The 16,682-nt window shown below is 42.2% G+C and overlaps 1 protein-coding gene across 2 annotated transcripts in view; it reads right to left on the bottom strand.

Annotated features, from left to right (window-relative positions):
* Positions 1 to 12,719, bottom strand: part of LOC109824037 (serine carboxypeptidase-like 18) — a 41,496-nt gene extending 28,777 nt beyond the window's left edge. The window contains exons 1-2 of one of the 2 annotated variants that reach the window (XM_020390555.1): positions 12,489 to 12,719; positions 12,220 to 12,365 (exon numbers count right to left, since the gene is read on the bottom strand). In XM_020390555.1, the coding sequence (XP_020246144.1) occupies positions 12,220 to 12,365; positions 12,489 to 12,622 (280 nt within the window). In that variant the 5' untranslated portion in view covers positions 12,623 to 12,719. The remainder of the gene's footprint in view (positions 1 to 12,219; positions 12,366 to 12,488) is intronic. The other variant, XM_020390556.1, reaches the window with a different exon arrangement.

The following is a 16,682-nucleotide window of genomic DNA, read 5'->3' as shown; positions in this document are numbered from 1 at the left end:
ATCGCGTAGTCCTGAGCCTCAAACGCGTTTTTAACGGTTTTAAGCAGTTTCTACGGGATTTATCTATTCCATAGCATCTCAACTGATTGGATATCATCTCTAAACATGGGTAGGCCGTTATTGACTAAAGATAATGCCAAATCTCTTATTCTTATCCAAATAACCGCATCTGAAGCCCTATAAATACAAGTCTAAGGCCTCCATTCTGAAGGGGTGAATTATTATCAAGATGAGGAGGTGCTGCCGAGTTAAAGCAAGGGAGCACGAATTTCAAAGGAGGCTAACTGATCGCGGTAAAGTTCTTCAGCATAAAGAGGGAGAGTTCGAGAGATCTGAAGTCCCGTCCCCCCATTCTTTAAGATTAGACTTAGTCTTAATCTCGAGAAGAGTATTGATTTCGTTCGGTCAATATCTGTAACGCCCCGCCCCTGAATCCTGGAGTCGATACGCTATTAGATCTGATGGACTGGCCTCACAAACCACCACATGTCTTTTCAGCACGTTTTGTCCTCACTCACGCGCTCCCTGGAAAACTTCCCAATGGGTCACCCATTCTAGAATTTCTCCAGGTCAAGCACGCTTAACTTTGGAGTTTTTAAGAGTTGGGTTCCCGAAAAGAAGATGCATCTTAGTGGTATGAGTATTCCAATCAAAGCTATCAATACTAATCACATCACCCTCTCAAGGGTTGGGGTATTACATACTCCCCCACTTAAACTCACAACGTCCTCGTTGTGCCAAATCATATCATCCAAGACCGTACCATCCGTGTGAGACTCTAGAGGTGGCTCCTACGGCCTCAAGAGGTGGCTCCCGCCCTCTCGACGTAGCACTTTGTGCCGTATAGCACTTGGTTCTCATAATTCCGGTTGGTTTTGCTCTGATACCATTTATAACGCCCCGCCCCGGAATCCCGGAGTCGGTACGCTATTAGATCTGATGGACTGACCTCACAAACCACCACATGTCTTTTCAGCACGTTTTGTCCTCACTCGCGCGCTCCCTGGAAAACTTCCCAGGAGGTCCCCCATCCTAGAATTTCTCCAGGCCAAGCACGCTTAACTTTGGAGTTTCTAAGAGTTGGGTTCCCGAAAAGAAGATGCATCTTGGTGGTATGAGTATTCCAATCAAATCTATCAATACTAATCACATCACCCTCTCAAGGGTTGGGGTATTACAATATCAATACTTTAGCGAATACTTCCTTAGTGAAGTAGAAGCTCTGATTAATCATTCTGTCAACCGAATTCGATCCGTAGACGGTCCACGGATATCAACGTCCCCGACACGGGCAAAGATCCCACGCAAACAAAGACTAATAAATAGGATCTGTATGTTGTTTGAAAGAGATTGTAATCAATTATTTTTATTGTGTAAAAGTCTTATAAAAAAACTAACTTTTTGTTGAGTTTATTGTAATGCCTGAAGTTGTAATAGATTCAATCACAATGAAGAAAATAATTTCTGACCCAAACACCAATAACTTGTAGCATATGGAGTATTGATAATTAGATAATTTGAGCTAGAGCTTTTCTTCAAATATCTTGAAACTTAAAAGAAATTTAAAATAAGTGGGAGGGTAGCTTCCACTTCAAAGAAAAATTTGGATAGCAAAGAATATTCTTAATTTTATAGATCATTACATGTTATATATTTTTTATGATGCTTTGTGTATTATTAATATTTTAAAGAGGGACACTGATGAGCTAATAATTTCTCCTTATAAAAATCAATAAACACATGATATCAAATCAATAAATAACAAAAAAACATGATCACATTCCATTTATAATATTTTAAGAGGAAGACTAATTCATCAACTTTAAATATAATTTGATACACGTATAATTTCGCACATATGGTTTTCAGGTTAATTTTAGAGAACCCCCTTAACTATGGTGAATGTCTTAGAAAACGCCCTCAACTATTTTAATTTGAGAAATCCCCCCCTCCCCCTCCCCCTCTTGACGTTTGTGTATATATATTATAGATAATTCCACTCAACTTTAAAAATTAGAGAACCTCAAACTATAGGGTGTCTCACAAACCTTCCCCCCCCCCCCCCCCACCCCCCAAATCTTTCACATTTTCTTACCAAACTTCCCTGACGTCATTTCAAAATATAAAATAATTGAAAAACCCTTTTGAAAATCAACACATTCATTTATAAATAAATTCTCAACTGGTAAAAAAAGATCTAGATCAATTTGAATTGTTTTTTCCCTCTTTCTCCTCTCTTCCTCTAATTCTAAAAAATCAAAGTAATTTTTTCTATAATTTAGGGGTATTTTGGTATTTTTCTTAGTCACCTACTTGTTGTGTGACATGCTAGACCTAACGGTGTTAGATTTCAATGCGTAGATGAGAAAGATTCATGAGGATTTCTCGAATTTTTAAACTTAAGGGGGTTATATATGATAGGCTCAAACTTGAGGGGATTTCTTAAATTAAAATAGTTGAGGAGGATTTTCTAAGACACATCCCATACTTCAAGAGGATTAAATGTGAAAAGTTCTGGGGTTACCTTGAATTTTCATAGTTAAGAGGGGTTATCTATAGTATACTCAAACTGAGGGGGGTTCTCAAAATAAAATAGTTGACGGGGGTTTTCTAAGGTAACCCCCATTTTTTGGTGTGAGGGTTTCTACAATTAACCCGTGATCTTAATTATATAGAGAGGCTCTCCATACGAGTTTTTTCTTTAATTTCTATGTTTAGATATATGATTGTAAGATTTTTTTAATGATGGATAGTTACAATTTGACAAGGATTACAAAATATATGATTATTATAAATTTCTAATTATAGATAATTTTAATTTGGTGAGGATTCTTAGGTGAATATAAGACTAGGTGTTCGCATATCATCTTCTGATAAGATAGAGCGACACATAAGTATTTATGATGACACATGTTAGTTTTTTGTGAATTTATGATATGACACATGTTAATTTTTTGTGACTTTAGGAGTTCCACCAATTTCTCTTTATATATAATGGAGGGATAACTAAGAGATTTATTAGGATTACCAAATATTCTATTACAATTTCCAACTATGCATAATTTTAATTGGATGAGGAGTTTTAGATGAAGATAGGATTAGGCATCCACGGGTCATACAATAAAAGGAAACAGCACTTTTTGACATGAGAACCTTGAATAACAAACCATCGATATCTCTTTATATGTAAAGCAAGAAAACTGATATCTCAAAATAACGCCCCAACTTTGAGAATTCAAGAAAAAACCCCTGGACTTTTCTCATTAACGTTGTGAAAACTAACTTTGCTGTCACATGACAAAATAAGTGACTAAAAAAGATCAAAATACCCTTCAATCAGTGTTTTCAATGCGTGAGGCGCAATGCGAGGCGCAAAGCATCTTTACGCGCACATGCGCAAGGCGTAACGCGATGCGCGCGCCCGAGTGATGCGAGGCGCACACCACACACATAATATTTCAATATATGTAATCAAGCGCGAAAGAACATATTTTTAGAATTTACATAAAAAATATCATGATAAATAATATCTTGCTACAAAATCACAATATATTGCCTTAATTTCTAATGCTAACACCCAACATAGTAGTAAATTTCATAAATTTTCAAATCAAATGTTAAATCAAGACTTATATCCAAACTAAGGATTAGTAATGGTCCTCAATTGAAGGTTATTAAAAAAGCCCAATGGATTTATTTTGTTTTTTGGGATATGGAATATCAAGTATAAAGACTCGATTGAAATGTTAACAAAAAAACTATATGAGGAAATGCACTACATGCATTCTACACAAAGTACGGATGTACGCGAGGCGCAAAAGGCGCTGCTGCATCAGATGTGGGGCGTATCGCCACCGCCCCGCATCGTAAGGCGCATGAGGTGCAATGAGGCGCGCGCATTTGAAAACACTGCCTTCAATCATAAATTACTGAGGCTTTTTGCTTGATGAGAGAGAGGAGAGAGAGAAATCACTGTAAATTGGTTGGGTTCTTTTTTTATTGGCCGGAGATTTCTTTTGAATTGGAATGAGTTGATTCTTAAAAGGATATTTTAGTTATTTTACATTTGAAATAACAACGCCAGAGGGTATAGTGAGAAAAGTATGAAAGATCAGAAGGATTTTGTGAGACACTAATAGTTGAGAGGGGATTTCTCAAAATTGTAAAGTTGAGGTGGTTATCTATAATTGCCCAAACTTATGGAGGTTTTCTCAAATTAAAATAGTTGAGTTGGTGGGGGTGCGGGGTGGGGGGGGTCAGAGACGCCCTCCAGACCCCATAGTTAATGAGGGTTTTCCCAAGTTAACCTAAAATTTAAAAGAACTTGGAAAAATCCCTCATGACTTGTTTTGTTCCAATGTAAGAATGGCAACCGTAAAGTATTGTAGATGCTTTATAAACCACATTTATCACAGGCATAGTTGAGGAGGATTTTCGTCAAATTTAAGATAATATTTAGGTGCCATCTTAGACATAGTGTTAGCTGAGACGAGGATGAAAAAACTGAAAGTGAGTTTAAAACTATGAAACATGCTTTGATCATTAGATTTGTAATTATGAATAATTATAATTTGATTAGGATTATCAAATAGTTTATTATTAGAATTTTTTAATTATAGATAGTTTTAATTTAATGGAGATTCTTAGATAAAATCGGATTGTCCGCATGTCATCTTCTCTTGTAGCATAAAGAGACACGTGATGAGATGAGAGACTTTAATAACAAACCACCATTTTTTTTCCACCATTATAACAGCCACTCATTTGTCTCTATATAAAGGAGGGATATAAAGGAGGGATATGTATTATATATTATCATATTCAAACTTTGCTTTTGTTACTGTCATTTACCAACCAAACTTTTCTTCTTTCATTTACGAACTAAAACGATCGACTTTATTGTTGACGCCTACGAAGCACGGACACGCATAACATGAAGCCGTGTCGTGTCCGTGTCGGACACACGTGTCGAACACACGTATCCTATGTATTTTTAGGATTTGCCTCATGTCGGCGTGTCGGATAGTCGTGTCGGATCCGTGTCTGTGCTACATACGCAAGGCATTTGTTTAACTTGATCGTGATAAAGTCTGATGGGTCAAAAGGTCCGTTTTATCTGTGAGCTAGCTTTTAAGAAGACCTGGGCCCATATAAACTGGTATGAATATCAAGGACGCATACGGTCCGAATACAGCTTAGATATGATAATTATCATGTTCATACCCATTTAACAACCATGGATATAGATAAGAATATGGAGATGTCTTCATAAGAAAAATTCATATCCATATCCGCTTTTAGTGGATACGGATATGCAATCGGATATGTAAGCAAATACAAAACAGATATGAGAAAACTAGATAATGTCGAAAACAGTTACCGTTTACATGAAACAAGAGCTCATTAATACGTTTGTTGTATCTAAAAAGTTAAGATTAGATAATCTTGAACATCAAAATTAACCTCAAATCCACTAATCTAAGGATTAAACTATTGCAACAGTGTGACCAATATATACTCGGATATTTTGACTCTGGATATTTCACTACGTAACCATATCCGTAACATCCTACTAGTTATAGATTTTAGTAAACATATCCGTATTCTAACGAACATGAATACAGATATTTCCACGAATACGGATATTTTTGTGCGCTCCTAGGTATGATCATATCACCCAAGGATCCACATACAAAAATTAGGTTTCTTTGAGGGGTAGTTCTAGGGTGACCCAAAAAAGTTGACAGATCTTATGCTGTTGAGAATGTAATGCAATTAAAGAGTTTTAGGGGCTTTTGTGTAAACATGTATGTAAGGCTATATAAACCAACAATTCTATCAATGAGAGAACTAACAAAAACCCTAATCTTTCAATATGGTATCAGAGCCCTAAACCTAGCCGCCTCTCCTCTTCAGTCTGAAAACGCTTGAGCGTGGACGAATCTTACCTGTTCGAAGGTTGAGGTCGGCGGCGGAGAAGCCTGACGAGGAGCCGAAGGCGGAGAAGAAGGCGGAGAAGAGGGGGAGGCGACAAGAGCAGCTGTCGACGAGACGAGTTCGAGAAGGCGGTAGTCCGCGCCTTCCTCTGCTGGATCGCGTTGAGCCCAGATCTGAAGTCGTCAATTCGAGTGAGCCCAGATCTGAAGGCGTTGAACTGCTGGATCGCGGCCCTTCGTGAACTGCTGGATCTTCACTGTGACTCAGGGATGGAGAGTGTCGCGTTGAACTAATGGATCGGCACCGCGTCGATTAGGGATGGAGAGCGTCGCTATTCTTAGTTTTTTTTTTCCTGGGGGGAGCGTTTTTTTTTTTGGGAGAGCCATTTCAGATCTGTTTTTTTTTTTAAGGAGAGAGAAGAGAAAGATGAACATGGATGGATCTGTGTTAGGTGATTAAGTTTTCACTGTTCATCTTCTGTTTGATTAAAAAGATGGGGTCTGTATTAGGTGATTGAGTAGTTTGGTCACGCTGTCGATCTATTTGGTTCTTGATTTGTAATAGTTTATTTAGGTTCATTCGACAGGTTAGTCCTAGAACTGATGAGAGGAAGAGCCGATATCTCACTTTGTTGAGATATCTTGCTTTTGATTCTTGTTTCCTTGGTGAAACATGAATTCTTGTTGATCTATCTCTCTTGTTGTGCTGTCGAAGTGCTGCCGAAATTTTACTGCGCACAACAAGAATACAAGTTAGATTGATGACGGAGACTGGCAGAAATCCGATGGAGGAGATCATCAAGAAGTTGAATCCGGAGGAGATTTTAACTCTGATGCAACTGATGAAGTTGTCAGCGGGAGAGGACTCGACAAAGCCACTACCCAAGAAGGTGGAGCTTCCACCTATCGATGTAAAGCTTGATGTACCCGCGACATATCTGAGTTGGTCGCGTCGGGTGAAATATACCCTTGCCGGGAGGAGCCTAGAGGGATATCTGACAGGGGAGAAGACTGAGCCGGCTGAGGGCTCCGCAGGTAGAGATGAGTGGAAGTTGTAGGCATCTAAAAATACTTATAGATATCCAGATATAGCTCAAAACAAAGAGAAGATAATAAATGTTAATATCTAAGTCAAAGAGGATCATCCAAAGCTAAAATAAGCAAAGGAACACTGACGCGCATACGCGCGACAGTGGAAGGTGACGCGTAAATAAACAGAGTGAAGCGCCAATGGGAAGTTGTAGATCTCTTCGTTAGCTTTCCAACGCAACTTGGATCACCTCATTCCGACATCGGACGAGGAAGTTAGAGCCAAAATACCCGAGAGGTCGTAAACTGCCTCGGAGATGCGCGGCAATGTACACTGACGCGCATAGGCGCGGCAGTGGAAAGTGACGCGCAAACAAACAGAGTGAAGCGCTAATGGGAAGTTATAGATCTCTTCGTTAGCTTTCCAACGCATCTTGGATCACCTTATTCCGACATCGGACGAGGAAGTTAGAACCAAAATACCCAAGAGGTCGTAAACTGTCTCGGATATGCGCGGCAATGTACACTGACGCGCATAGGCGCGGCAGTGGAAAGTGACACGCAAACAAACAGAGTGAAACGCTAATGGGAAGTTGTAGATCTCTTCGTTAGCTTTCCAACGCATCTTGGATCACCTTATTCCGACATCGGACGAGGAAGTTAGAGCCAAAATACCCGAGACAGCGCGAACGGTCTCGGAGGTGCGCGTCAGCAGCGACTGTCGCGGAAATGTATTGCACATTTAAGCCATGATATGATCCAAATCTGAAGAAGATCAAAAGACAAAAGTTATAGATCTCTTCGATAGCTTTCCAACGCATCTTGGATCACCTCATTCCGACATCGGATGAGGAAGTTAGAGCAAAAATACCCGGAAGGTGCGCGGTAGTGGTAATTGCCGCGACAATGCGCGACACTGTACACTACCGCGGTCACTGAGAAGCTGAACACGTCATTTTTGACAGTTTTCTCGAGTTTTGTGAGGCCCACATGGCTTATTAACTGCTGGGGGTTACTTATGAACGTGGGAGAAGCAGTTACAAGCGAAAATCATGCCCACTACCCACGAAAATCGTGACATTTAAGGAGTTAAAAGTCGTGGAATGGCGGTTACAAAACAGGGGGGAACCACTCCTTTGACCGCGCCAGCAACGACCGCCGCGCCAAAGGAATCTCTTCAGCCGCACCACCTATGGCAGCCGTGCCCAAAGGGATAGTTATTGATCGGTTATTTTCTCCAGTTATCATCCAAGAAGACTATAAATACCCTCCTAGGGTCATCATTGAGAAAAAGGCAGATTGGGGGGAGCAAGTAAGCAAAGAGACTTGAGCTTTTGATGAATTAGAGCAAGAGAGAAAGTCTTCCTTCTTCACAAACATCCTCAAGAAGCTTTTGGCGATTCCTAGAGATCTAAGCTCTGACTTGATCTTTAGAAGAGTGAACATCTTACATCGATAAGATATTCGCTTCAAATTCTTACTTCGATAAACGAAGGAAGAATCCCCAAAACCTTCACGATTCAATCAGAATCTGTGAATCGGTGGTCCACGGGCTAACGCACCCCCGGCACAGGCAAAGATCCCACGCAAACAGCGATCCAAACAACGATCCTGCGTTTGTTTCTAAGGAGCTTGTAATTTGATTTTTATTGTAAAGAGTAGTTTTACAAAGTACGAAGCTTACTCTTTTGCATTCATTGTAACCGATAAACAGTTATAATGAATTCTACAACAGAACTTGTTCCTGACGCAAACAGAAGTCCACTCATATGTTGGTGTACATCTGACTTCTGAATTCTGTAGTCCAGCCAATTGCTGTCACAGTGGATGGTCTTGGGAGGGTGCAGGATGTCTGGGAGAAGCTGAGGAAGACCTACAATGGGGTGGGGAATAACCTGAGGGTATTCCAGATCGAGAAGGATATCAGCACTACAGTCCAAGGAGAGAGTACTATACAGGAGTACGCCACAGAGCTGGAGCGCTTGTGGCTCGATCACGATCACTTCTCGCCCCTAGCGAGCTGCAAGGACCCGGAGTGCAAGGAACGTGAGGCCTCTTTGCAGAAGAGAATCATGTTGTTTCTCCGAGGCTTGGCTCCAGCGTATGAGCAGAGGACGGCGTTGCTACTAACTCAGACGAAGATCCCACCACTGGAAGAGGCAGTCTCGGCCATGATACAGGAGGAGAGCCGTATCAGGCTACAGGCTGGGACAGGTGGACTTACAGGTGAGAAGTCTGCATTGGTGGTATCCAACACGGATAACATTGGATTCCGATGGGAGATTAGGCAGTGCTTCAACTACGGAGAGGTAGGGCATCTGAGACAGATGTGCCCTAAGCCACCTAGGCAGAGGAACTGGGGTGAACGTGGTCCGACTGGAGGCCGTGGCCGTGGAGGCAGGCGAGGTGGAAGAGGAGGCTACCGGGCAAACTTGACAGTGGCAGAAAGGGAAGAAGAAGCTGAGATGATCTTCACTGATGAGGATCGGGCACTCTTGACAGCACTGAGGAGGAAGCAGAGAGCAGTAGGTGATGTGTCTGAGGGGTCATCTACCTCATCTACTACTTTCACTGGAGGGGATTATGCCAATTACGCCCTTCGTGCACACCCAAACGAGGGAAGATCCACCGCCTGGATAATGGATTCTGGAGCATCCAGGCATGTGACAGGTAATGCCAGTGAGTTCTTATCTTATACTCACTTAGCAGAAGCAGAGAGCATTCAGATCGCTGATGGTACAGCACAGGATGTGGTTGGTAAGGGCACTGTTAGTTGTACAGGTTTTATAACTCTATCAAATGTTCTGCATGCTCCTTCATTTCCTGTTAGCCTGTTATCCATTAGTGCCATTATCCTCCAACTAAATTGTATTGTTTCTTTTGACATTCCCAAGGTGATCTTTCAGGAGAAAGGGACAGGGCGAAAACTTGGGACTGGGACATGGCGTAGCGGGCTGTGGTACTTGGACCGCGAAGGGATGGACTCAGCGCTGACTTCTGTGGTGGAGAAGACGGGAACAGGAGGAGCTAAAGTCTGTGCAGAAGATGAGTTGATGCTTTACCATCAGCGAATGGGACATCCGTCATTTGGCATTTTGGGTAAAATGTATCCAACTCTGTTTGAAAAAGTAAATAAACAAAAGTTACAGTGTGATGCTTGTGAGTTTGGGAAGCTGACTAGAAGCTCTTATGTTAGTTCGGGTAGTAAGAGTTTTTGTAAGTTTGAAGTAATACACTCTGATGTATGGGGACCTTGCCCAGTAAATTCTACAAATGGATGCAAGTTTTTTGTAACGTTTATTGATTGCTTCTCTAGAGTCACTTGGGTGTATCTTATGAAAAACAAAATGATGTAGTTGGCTGTTTCAAATATTTTCATAAACACATCCAGACTCAGTATTGTGCAGCAGTAAAAGTGTTGAGGTCGGATAATGGGACAGAGTATATCAACAGAGCACTTGGGGAGTATCTGTCAGCTCAGGGGATTCTACACCAGACTACATGCCCATACACCCCAGCTCAGAATGGGATAGCAGAGAGGAAAAACAAACATCTCTTAGAAGTTGCTAGGAGTATAATGATGGCGATGAATGTCCCAAAGGTGTTGTGGGGACAAGCAGTCTTGACTGCTGCTTACTTAATCAACTGGATGCCTTCGAGTGTGTTGGAGTGGAAGTCTCCTCGTGAAACACTGAAGGGAGATAACGGGGGGGCCCTACCATTGAAGGTATTTGGCTGTGTGTGCTTTGTGAAGGACAACAGACCATCGGTTGGGAAGCTAGACCCTAGGGCTGTAAAGTGTATATTCGTGGGCTACAATGGCACCCAGAAAGGGTATGTCTGCTGGAGCCCGGTGGAAAAAAGGCTATTTATCAGCATGGATGTGCGGTTTCGGGAGCTCGAGCCGTACTACACAGTAGGGGTTACTTCTCCTTTTGGCGACTTGCCCAATACTGGAGGTATGAGGCAAGAGGGAGAGAATGATGAGAGCTCAAGGGGGTCAATCTCAATTTCGATCCCGTACTCAGTAGAGAAGGAGGATGAAGACGAAGGGGAGGAGGAGGAGACAAGGGGTGTTAGGCCTACAGCTCAGGGGGAGTTGCTTACATACAGTAGGAGGGGGAAGGAGCCAGATGTGCCTACAGTAACAGTACCAGTGCCTAGTCCCTCGTCCAGCTCTGTTCCAACTCCTAAGACACCTACACCATCCTCCACTGTAGGTAATACCATTCCTACTCCTACCCTTCTTCCGGCATCAATGCCAGAAAGGAGGACTACTCGCAGTAATGCGGGAAATCCTCCTAAGAGATATGGTTGGGATCTAGATTAATTTGTTTCCTACTCTCACATATCCCCTTCACACGGAGTATTCATTGCATCATTAGATTCTGTTATTATATCTAACAACTGGCAGGATGCTAAGAAGGACCCAAAGTGGAAGGCTGCTATGCATGAGAAGCTGGGGGCTCTTGAGAAGAACCACACGTGGGAGTTAGCGACACTGCCAGCAGGGAAAAAAGCAGTAGGATGCAAGTGGGTGTTTACTGTGAAGCAGAACCCAGAAGGGAAGGTTGAACGATATAAGGCACGACTGGTGGCAAAAGGGTACAGCCAGACATATGGCATTGACTACGATGAGATTTTTGCACCAGTGACGAAGATAAGTACTGTTCGGACGTTGATTTCTCTGGCAACAAATGGTGGATGGCAACTACACCAACTGGATGTGAAGAATGCGTTTCTTCATGGAGATCTAGTGGAAGAGGTGTATATGGAGATACCACCTGGATGTGGCACAGGACAGACAGTGAGTAAGGTCTGCAGGCTGAAGAAGTCTCTATATGGACTAAAACAGTCCCCTCGAGCATGGTTTGACAGGTTCAGGAGAGCCATGGTTAGTATGGGATACAACCGAGGGTACAACCGAGGGTAGGCCTAACAGTAATTTAATCAGTATAAACGGCAAAAAAGCTCTAAGATTAACATACGAATATCACATGAAAACTTTCGGGCGATGAATGCTACGAAGTACAACCGAGGGTGGTTAGGGATGTGAAACAATAGGGTATTTAATTGCTATTTAGCCTATTTATTTATTACTCTAAGCTAAGGGGCTGTTTGTTTGCATAAGGGGGAAATAGAAAGCCTGCCAAAAGTGTCAGTTTTGACGGGCTTTCAACCCATTCCCCCCTGTAAAAGAGGCAACCAACCGCGCCCTAACATCAGAATAATAGGGACATCTTAGAGTATGTACCAATTTCGAAGGCGAGACCGCTGAAGGCTGAGCAACCGGGGCCCCCATTGAGCCAGAGTATGAGAGGGTCAGCTTTAGGGTCCCTCTCCGACTCTATAAGATAATAGAAGAGCTCCACACCGTTCACCTCATCAACACTTACATACCTATTAAAAAAAAAAATTCAGTTCACAGCACCAAGAACCAGTTAATCAATCAAGAAGGAGGGTGGGGGAAAAAAGCAGTAAATGGCTAAATAAAGGTTTAAAAAAAAAGCAATAAGCACCGACCCAGTTTCAAGACGGAAGGGGAGAGGGCCGTTAAAGCCAGGGAGATGGGTTACGGTGACCGCAGAGAGAGCAGGAGATGAGGAGAGGAGCAGAGGGGGGAAAAGGAGGAGGAGGAGGAGGAGAGGAGGAGCCATCGCTGAGAGAGTAGTGAGGGAAGCAAGCTGAGTCCTGGGACGGCACGCGTGGGCTTTCTATTCGGGGCTTTAGCCTTTTAACTCAGAAGTCTTATCGAGACTTTCTAGAAAACCCACCCATTTTTCGTATTGTTTATGAATTTTAACATGCTATGACGTGCTTCTCCCCTATCTAGGTCCTAAAATCGTGGAGCGAGTCCCTAGAATCCGCCAAAGCTTAGTAAAAGTATAGCACTTTATGCGAAACCGTAGATTTTTATGAGCGACGTATAACGCCTTAGAAAAAAATTTAATATGTTGAGGTGTTTAATACGTGAGTATAGTCCCACGTCGGATAAGATAAGAAAAATGATGAGTTTAAACGGTAGCTTGAGTCAAAATTTAACAGCTTTAGTTTTTGGGTCATAAAATTGGTTCCTAACTTCTTTTTGGGCTCATCAACTCTGAATTGGGCATGATTTCTCCACACAACAAATGGTATCCGAGCTAAGGTCCATGGATGCCCGTAGGAGTGATATAGTAGTCTGGTTAACCACCGAGTGAAGTGGGGGGGTGTTTGATAGCCATGTGTTGAATGCATAGTCTGGCTAACCCATGAGTGAAGTGGTGTAAGAGTTAGTGAAAATGGTTAGCCCACGAGTAAAGTGGTGCAAACATTAGTACCCGATTTCTCCCATGAGTGAAGTGGTATCCGAGCTAAGGTCCACAGATGCCTGTAGGAGCGACATAATCTGGTCAACTGTTGAGTGAAGGAGTGGGATATATGATAGTCATGTGCTAAATGCATACTCTTGTTAACCCATGAGTGAAGTAGTGTAAGAGTTAGTGCATTGATTAGCCGACGAGTGAAGTGGTGTAAAAGTTTGCGTCCGATTCTTCCCCAATAATGGTATCAGAGTTAAGGTCCGTAGATGCTCGTAGGAGTGATATACTCTGGTTAACCACCGAGTGAAGTGGTGGGATGTTTGATAGCCATTTACTGAATGCATAGTCTGGTTAGCCCACAACTGAAGTGGCGCAAAAGTTAGTGAATTGGTTAGCTTACGCGCGAAGTGGTGCAGAAGTAAGCGAATTCCATTAAAAATTGAATTATAGTTAAATTGAACTATAATCACAAACTAAGGGGAGGTTGGTGAGGTGATTAATATGTTAGTATAATTCCACATCGGATAAGATAAGAAAGAATGATGAGTTTACATAGGAGTTTATGTTAACATTTATCGCTTATAACTTTTGGATTAAAAATTAATTTCCAGCTTCTGTTTAAGGCTCATCAACTCTATATTAGGTCTGTTTTTCCCCCAACAAAATTGTTGTGTACTTTAGGGTAATTAAGTGCAAATAACCCTACATAAGAGAGAAGGCTAACTTCACATCACCCCTTGGACTTCGGCTGCTCTAGAAAATCCCCTAAACTTTAACCTTTTATTGTGGACCCCCACCTCTTTTTTTTTATGATGGCATCTTTGACGTAGATGAGAATCGAAACCAAACACCTCAAGACACGGTTTAGAAATAACTAAAATGCATATGCGTTATTGTATTCTTGGATTATGGTAGGACCCACCTCTAGTCTAGAAATAACTAAAATGCGCTTCATGGGCATCCGAATTTTGTTACATGTTATTGTATCCTTGAAATTTACGAAAAAAATAGGGCCCAGCTACCTTTTTTATGGGAATAGAATTTTTGTCCTTATTCTCCCCCCAAAATCTAATTGGAGGGTGGGTCCTAACAACTTCAAGAAAACTAAAAAAATTTCAGAAATTAACAACCCATTAACAAATATTATCACACTTTGAATACAAAATCAATCACGAGCTGGACACGTGAATCTCCATTGAACTTTACCACTTTATTTCTACAAGCAAACGATAATTGTTGGAATTTCTTTTCAAACCCAACATTTGATTCCATTGTTCCTGACTTTACAACGGGCGCGAGCAAAATTCCCCCCACCTTTTTTTTTGTTTTTTTGTTTTTTTGAGGCTCTGTATGATCTTCAATAAATCGTGTACGTTTGCACTTACTTGTGATTGGCTCTGAAATCAGCCGGTAGCTAACGGCGGCTCCAACCGAAGACACTACAATCCAAAGTGAATGATGCCTCTGTTGTGCGCAGCGGAAATTTCGGCAGAGTTTCTGGTGCACAATAAGAGAGAAAGATCGATAAGAATTCTTGTTTCTCAAAGGGAACACGAATCTGAAAGCCTAATATCCCATCAAAGTGGGATATTTGCTCTTCCTCTCGTCAGCTCTAGGACTGCGCGTCGAGGGATCCTAAAAACTATTACAATGGCCACAAACTCAAACAATCAATTTTTACGTGGTTCGGCAAACTGCCTACGTCCACGGGGCAAGGAGGGGGGGTCTACTATTATAGAGAAAAAGAATACAATGGGTTTACAACTCTCACAATCTAAACCCTCAAATAGGCTCATTGCTTTTCTTCACAAGAAAAGGTCAGCCTTCAAATACTTTTTCTCTCTTCACAAAACCCGAGACAGCCACCTCTCTCTCTCTCTTTCTTTGCTGCGTTTTCTCCAAGAAACAAAGCCGCCAATTATTCCCCTCTGCCTTCGCTCTCTGCAGCCGCAAATAGAAGCCTCCCCCTTTCGCACGCACTTCGAAACCCTAGGAACCGAATATATAGCTGCTTGTCTCAATCAATCGGGTGGGCCTTCATGCAACCGCTGGACAATCCCCTTTAAACCGCTGGTTTCCAAACTTCCTCCCACACCTTCATTCACGTGTTCACACTTGGAGTTCGTTCCAAACAAAACGTGGGTGGTCCCCACATGTCTTCACACACATGAATGTTAACTTCAAAACTGCAATACTAAGAGGGGGGGGGTCTACGTGCAATTAACCCGACCTTACAGCCGAGCCCACTGATCAAGCACATTTGTTTCGACCAAGTATGCAAATTTCAAATGCCAGAGAAAAGATAACAGTTACCAATTTCAAATGCCAGACTGCGTAGTGCTGAGCAACCAGGGACTCCAGTGAGCCAAACAACAACAGGGTCCTCTATCGGGTTGCTCTGACTGTATAAAGTAATAGAACAGCTCCACATCATTCACACCATCAACATTTATGTACCTGTAAATTTTTAATGACAGCACTAAAAATTAGTTGAAAGCAAATAAATGTTTAAATGAAAGCAACGAGACAAACTAAACATTGACCCAGTTTCAAGATGAAAAGGAAGAGGTCCACTGAAGTCAGAAGATGAGTTTATGGTCACTGCAGAGGGAACAGAATGTGATAGGAGGAGGAAGAATAAAAGGAGAACAACGAAGTGTCTCGAAATACCGTGAGCTCGGCTCTAATACAGAAATAGGTCCATCTTGTACCTCCCACCAGAATGGAGTACCTTCACCTTTCTGTCTGTCACACACTTCTTCAATCTGTTGGAAACTACTAGGACTTTCTCCAAAGGGGATTTGGTTGCAACCCAAACACGCCTAGAACAGCCACCAACAAAGGAAACCAAACGCCTATTACCTCCCAATGATGCCCCCTTGGAAGGCCCCCAAACATCCACGTGAACTCCTCCAGAACGACCCTTAGCACGGTGAATAGAGGTGCCACACTTCACCTCGGTCTTCTTGCTCACATCAACATGTTCACTGGACTTCAAACTGCAGGTCTTTGCACCCTCTTTCAATCTATGCGAGGAATCAATACTGGAATGGCCAAGCCCCAAATGCCGCAGTCTAGTCGAATCAACAGAAGTCGTCAGCTCTCCACCTGCCACTATACCTCCAGTCAAGTAATACAGGTTATTTCTCCTGACGCCCTTCATCAAAATACGAGAGTCTCTCGCAATCTCGAGAACCATGTCCTCAACACGAACCTTCAGACCCTCTCCAACCAAAGCTCCAATCGAGATCAAGTTCTTCCTCAAAGAAGGAACATATCTCACATCGTTTAACTCTCTAACAGTCCCGTCAAACATCTTTATGCGAATTCTTCCTATCCCAAGGATCTGGCATGCACGGTTATCAGCCATGTACACCACACCACTATCCACCAGCTTCTCAAAACTGGAGAACCA

The sequence above is a fragment of the Asparagus officinalis genome, chromosome 9 (assembly GCF_001876935.1).
Source record: "Asparagus officinalis chromosome 9, Aspof.V1, whole genome shotgun sequence".
Lineage (NCBI taxonomy): Eukaryota > Viridiplantae > Streptophyta > Magnoliopsida > Asparagales > Asparagaceae > Asparagus > Asparagus officinalis.
The sequence above is the reverse complement of the archived record's forward strand: the minus strand, read 5'-3'. Positions and strand labels throughout refer to the sequence as shown.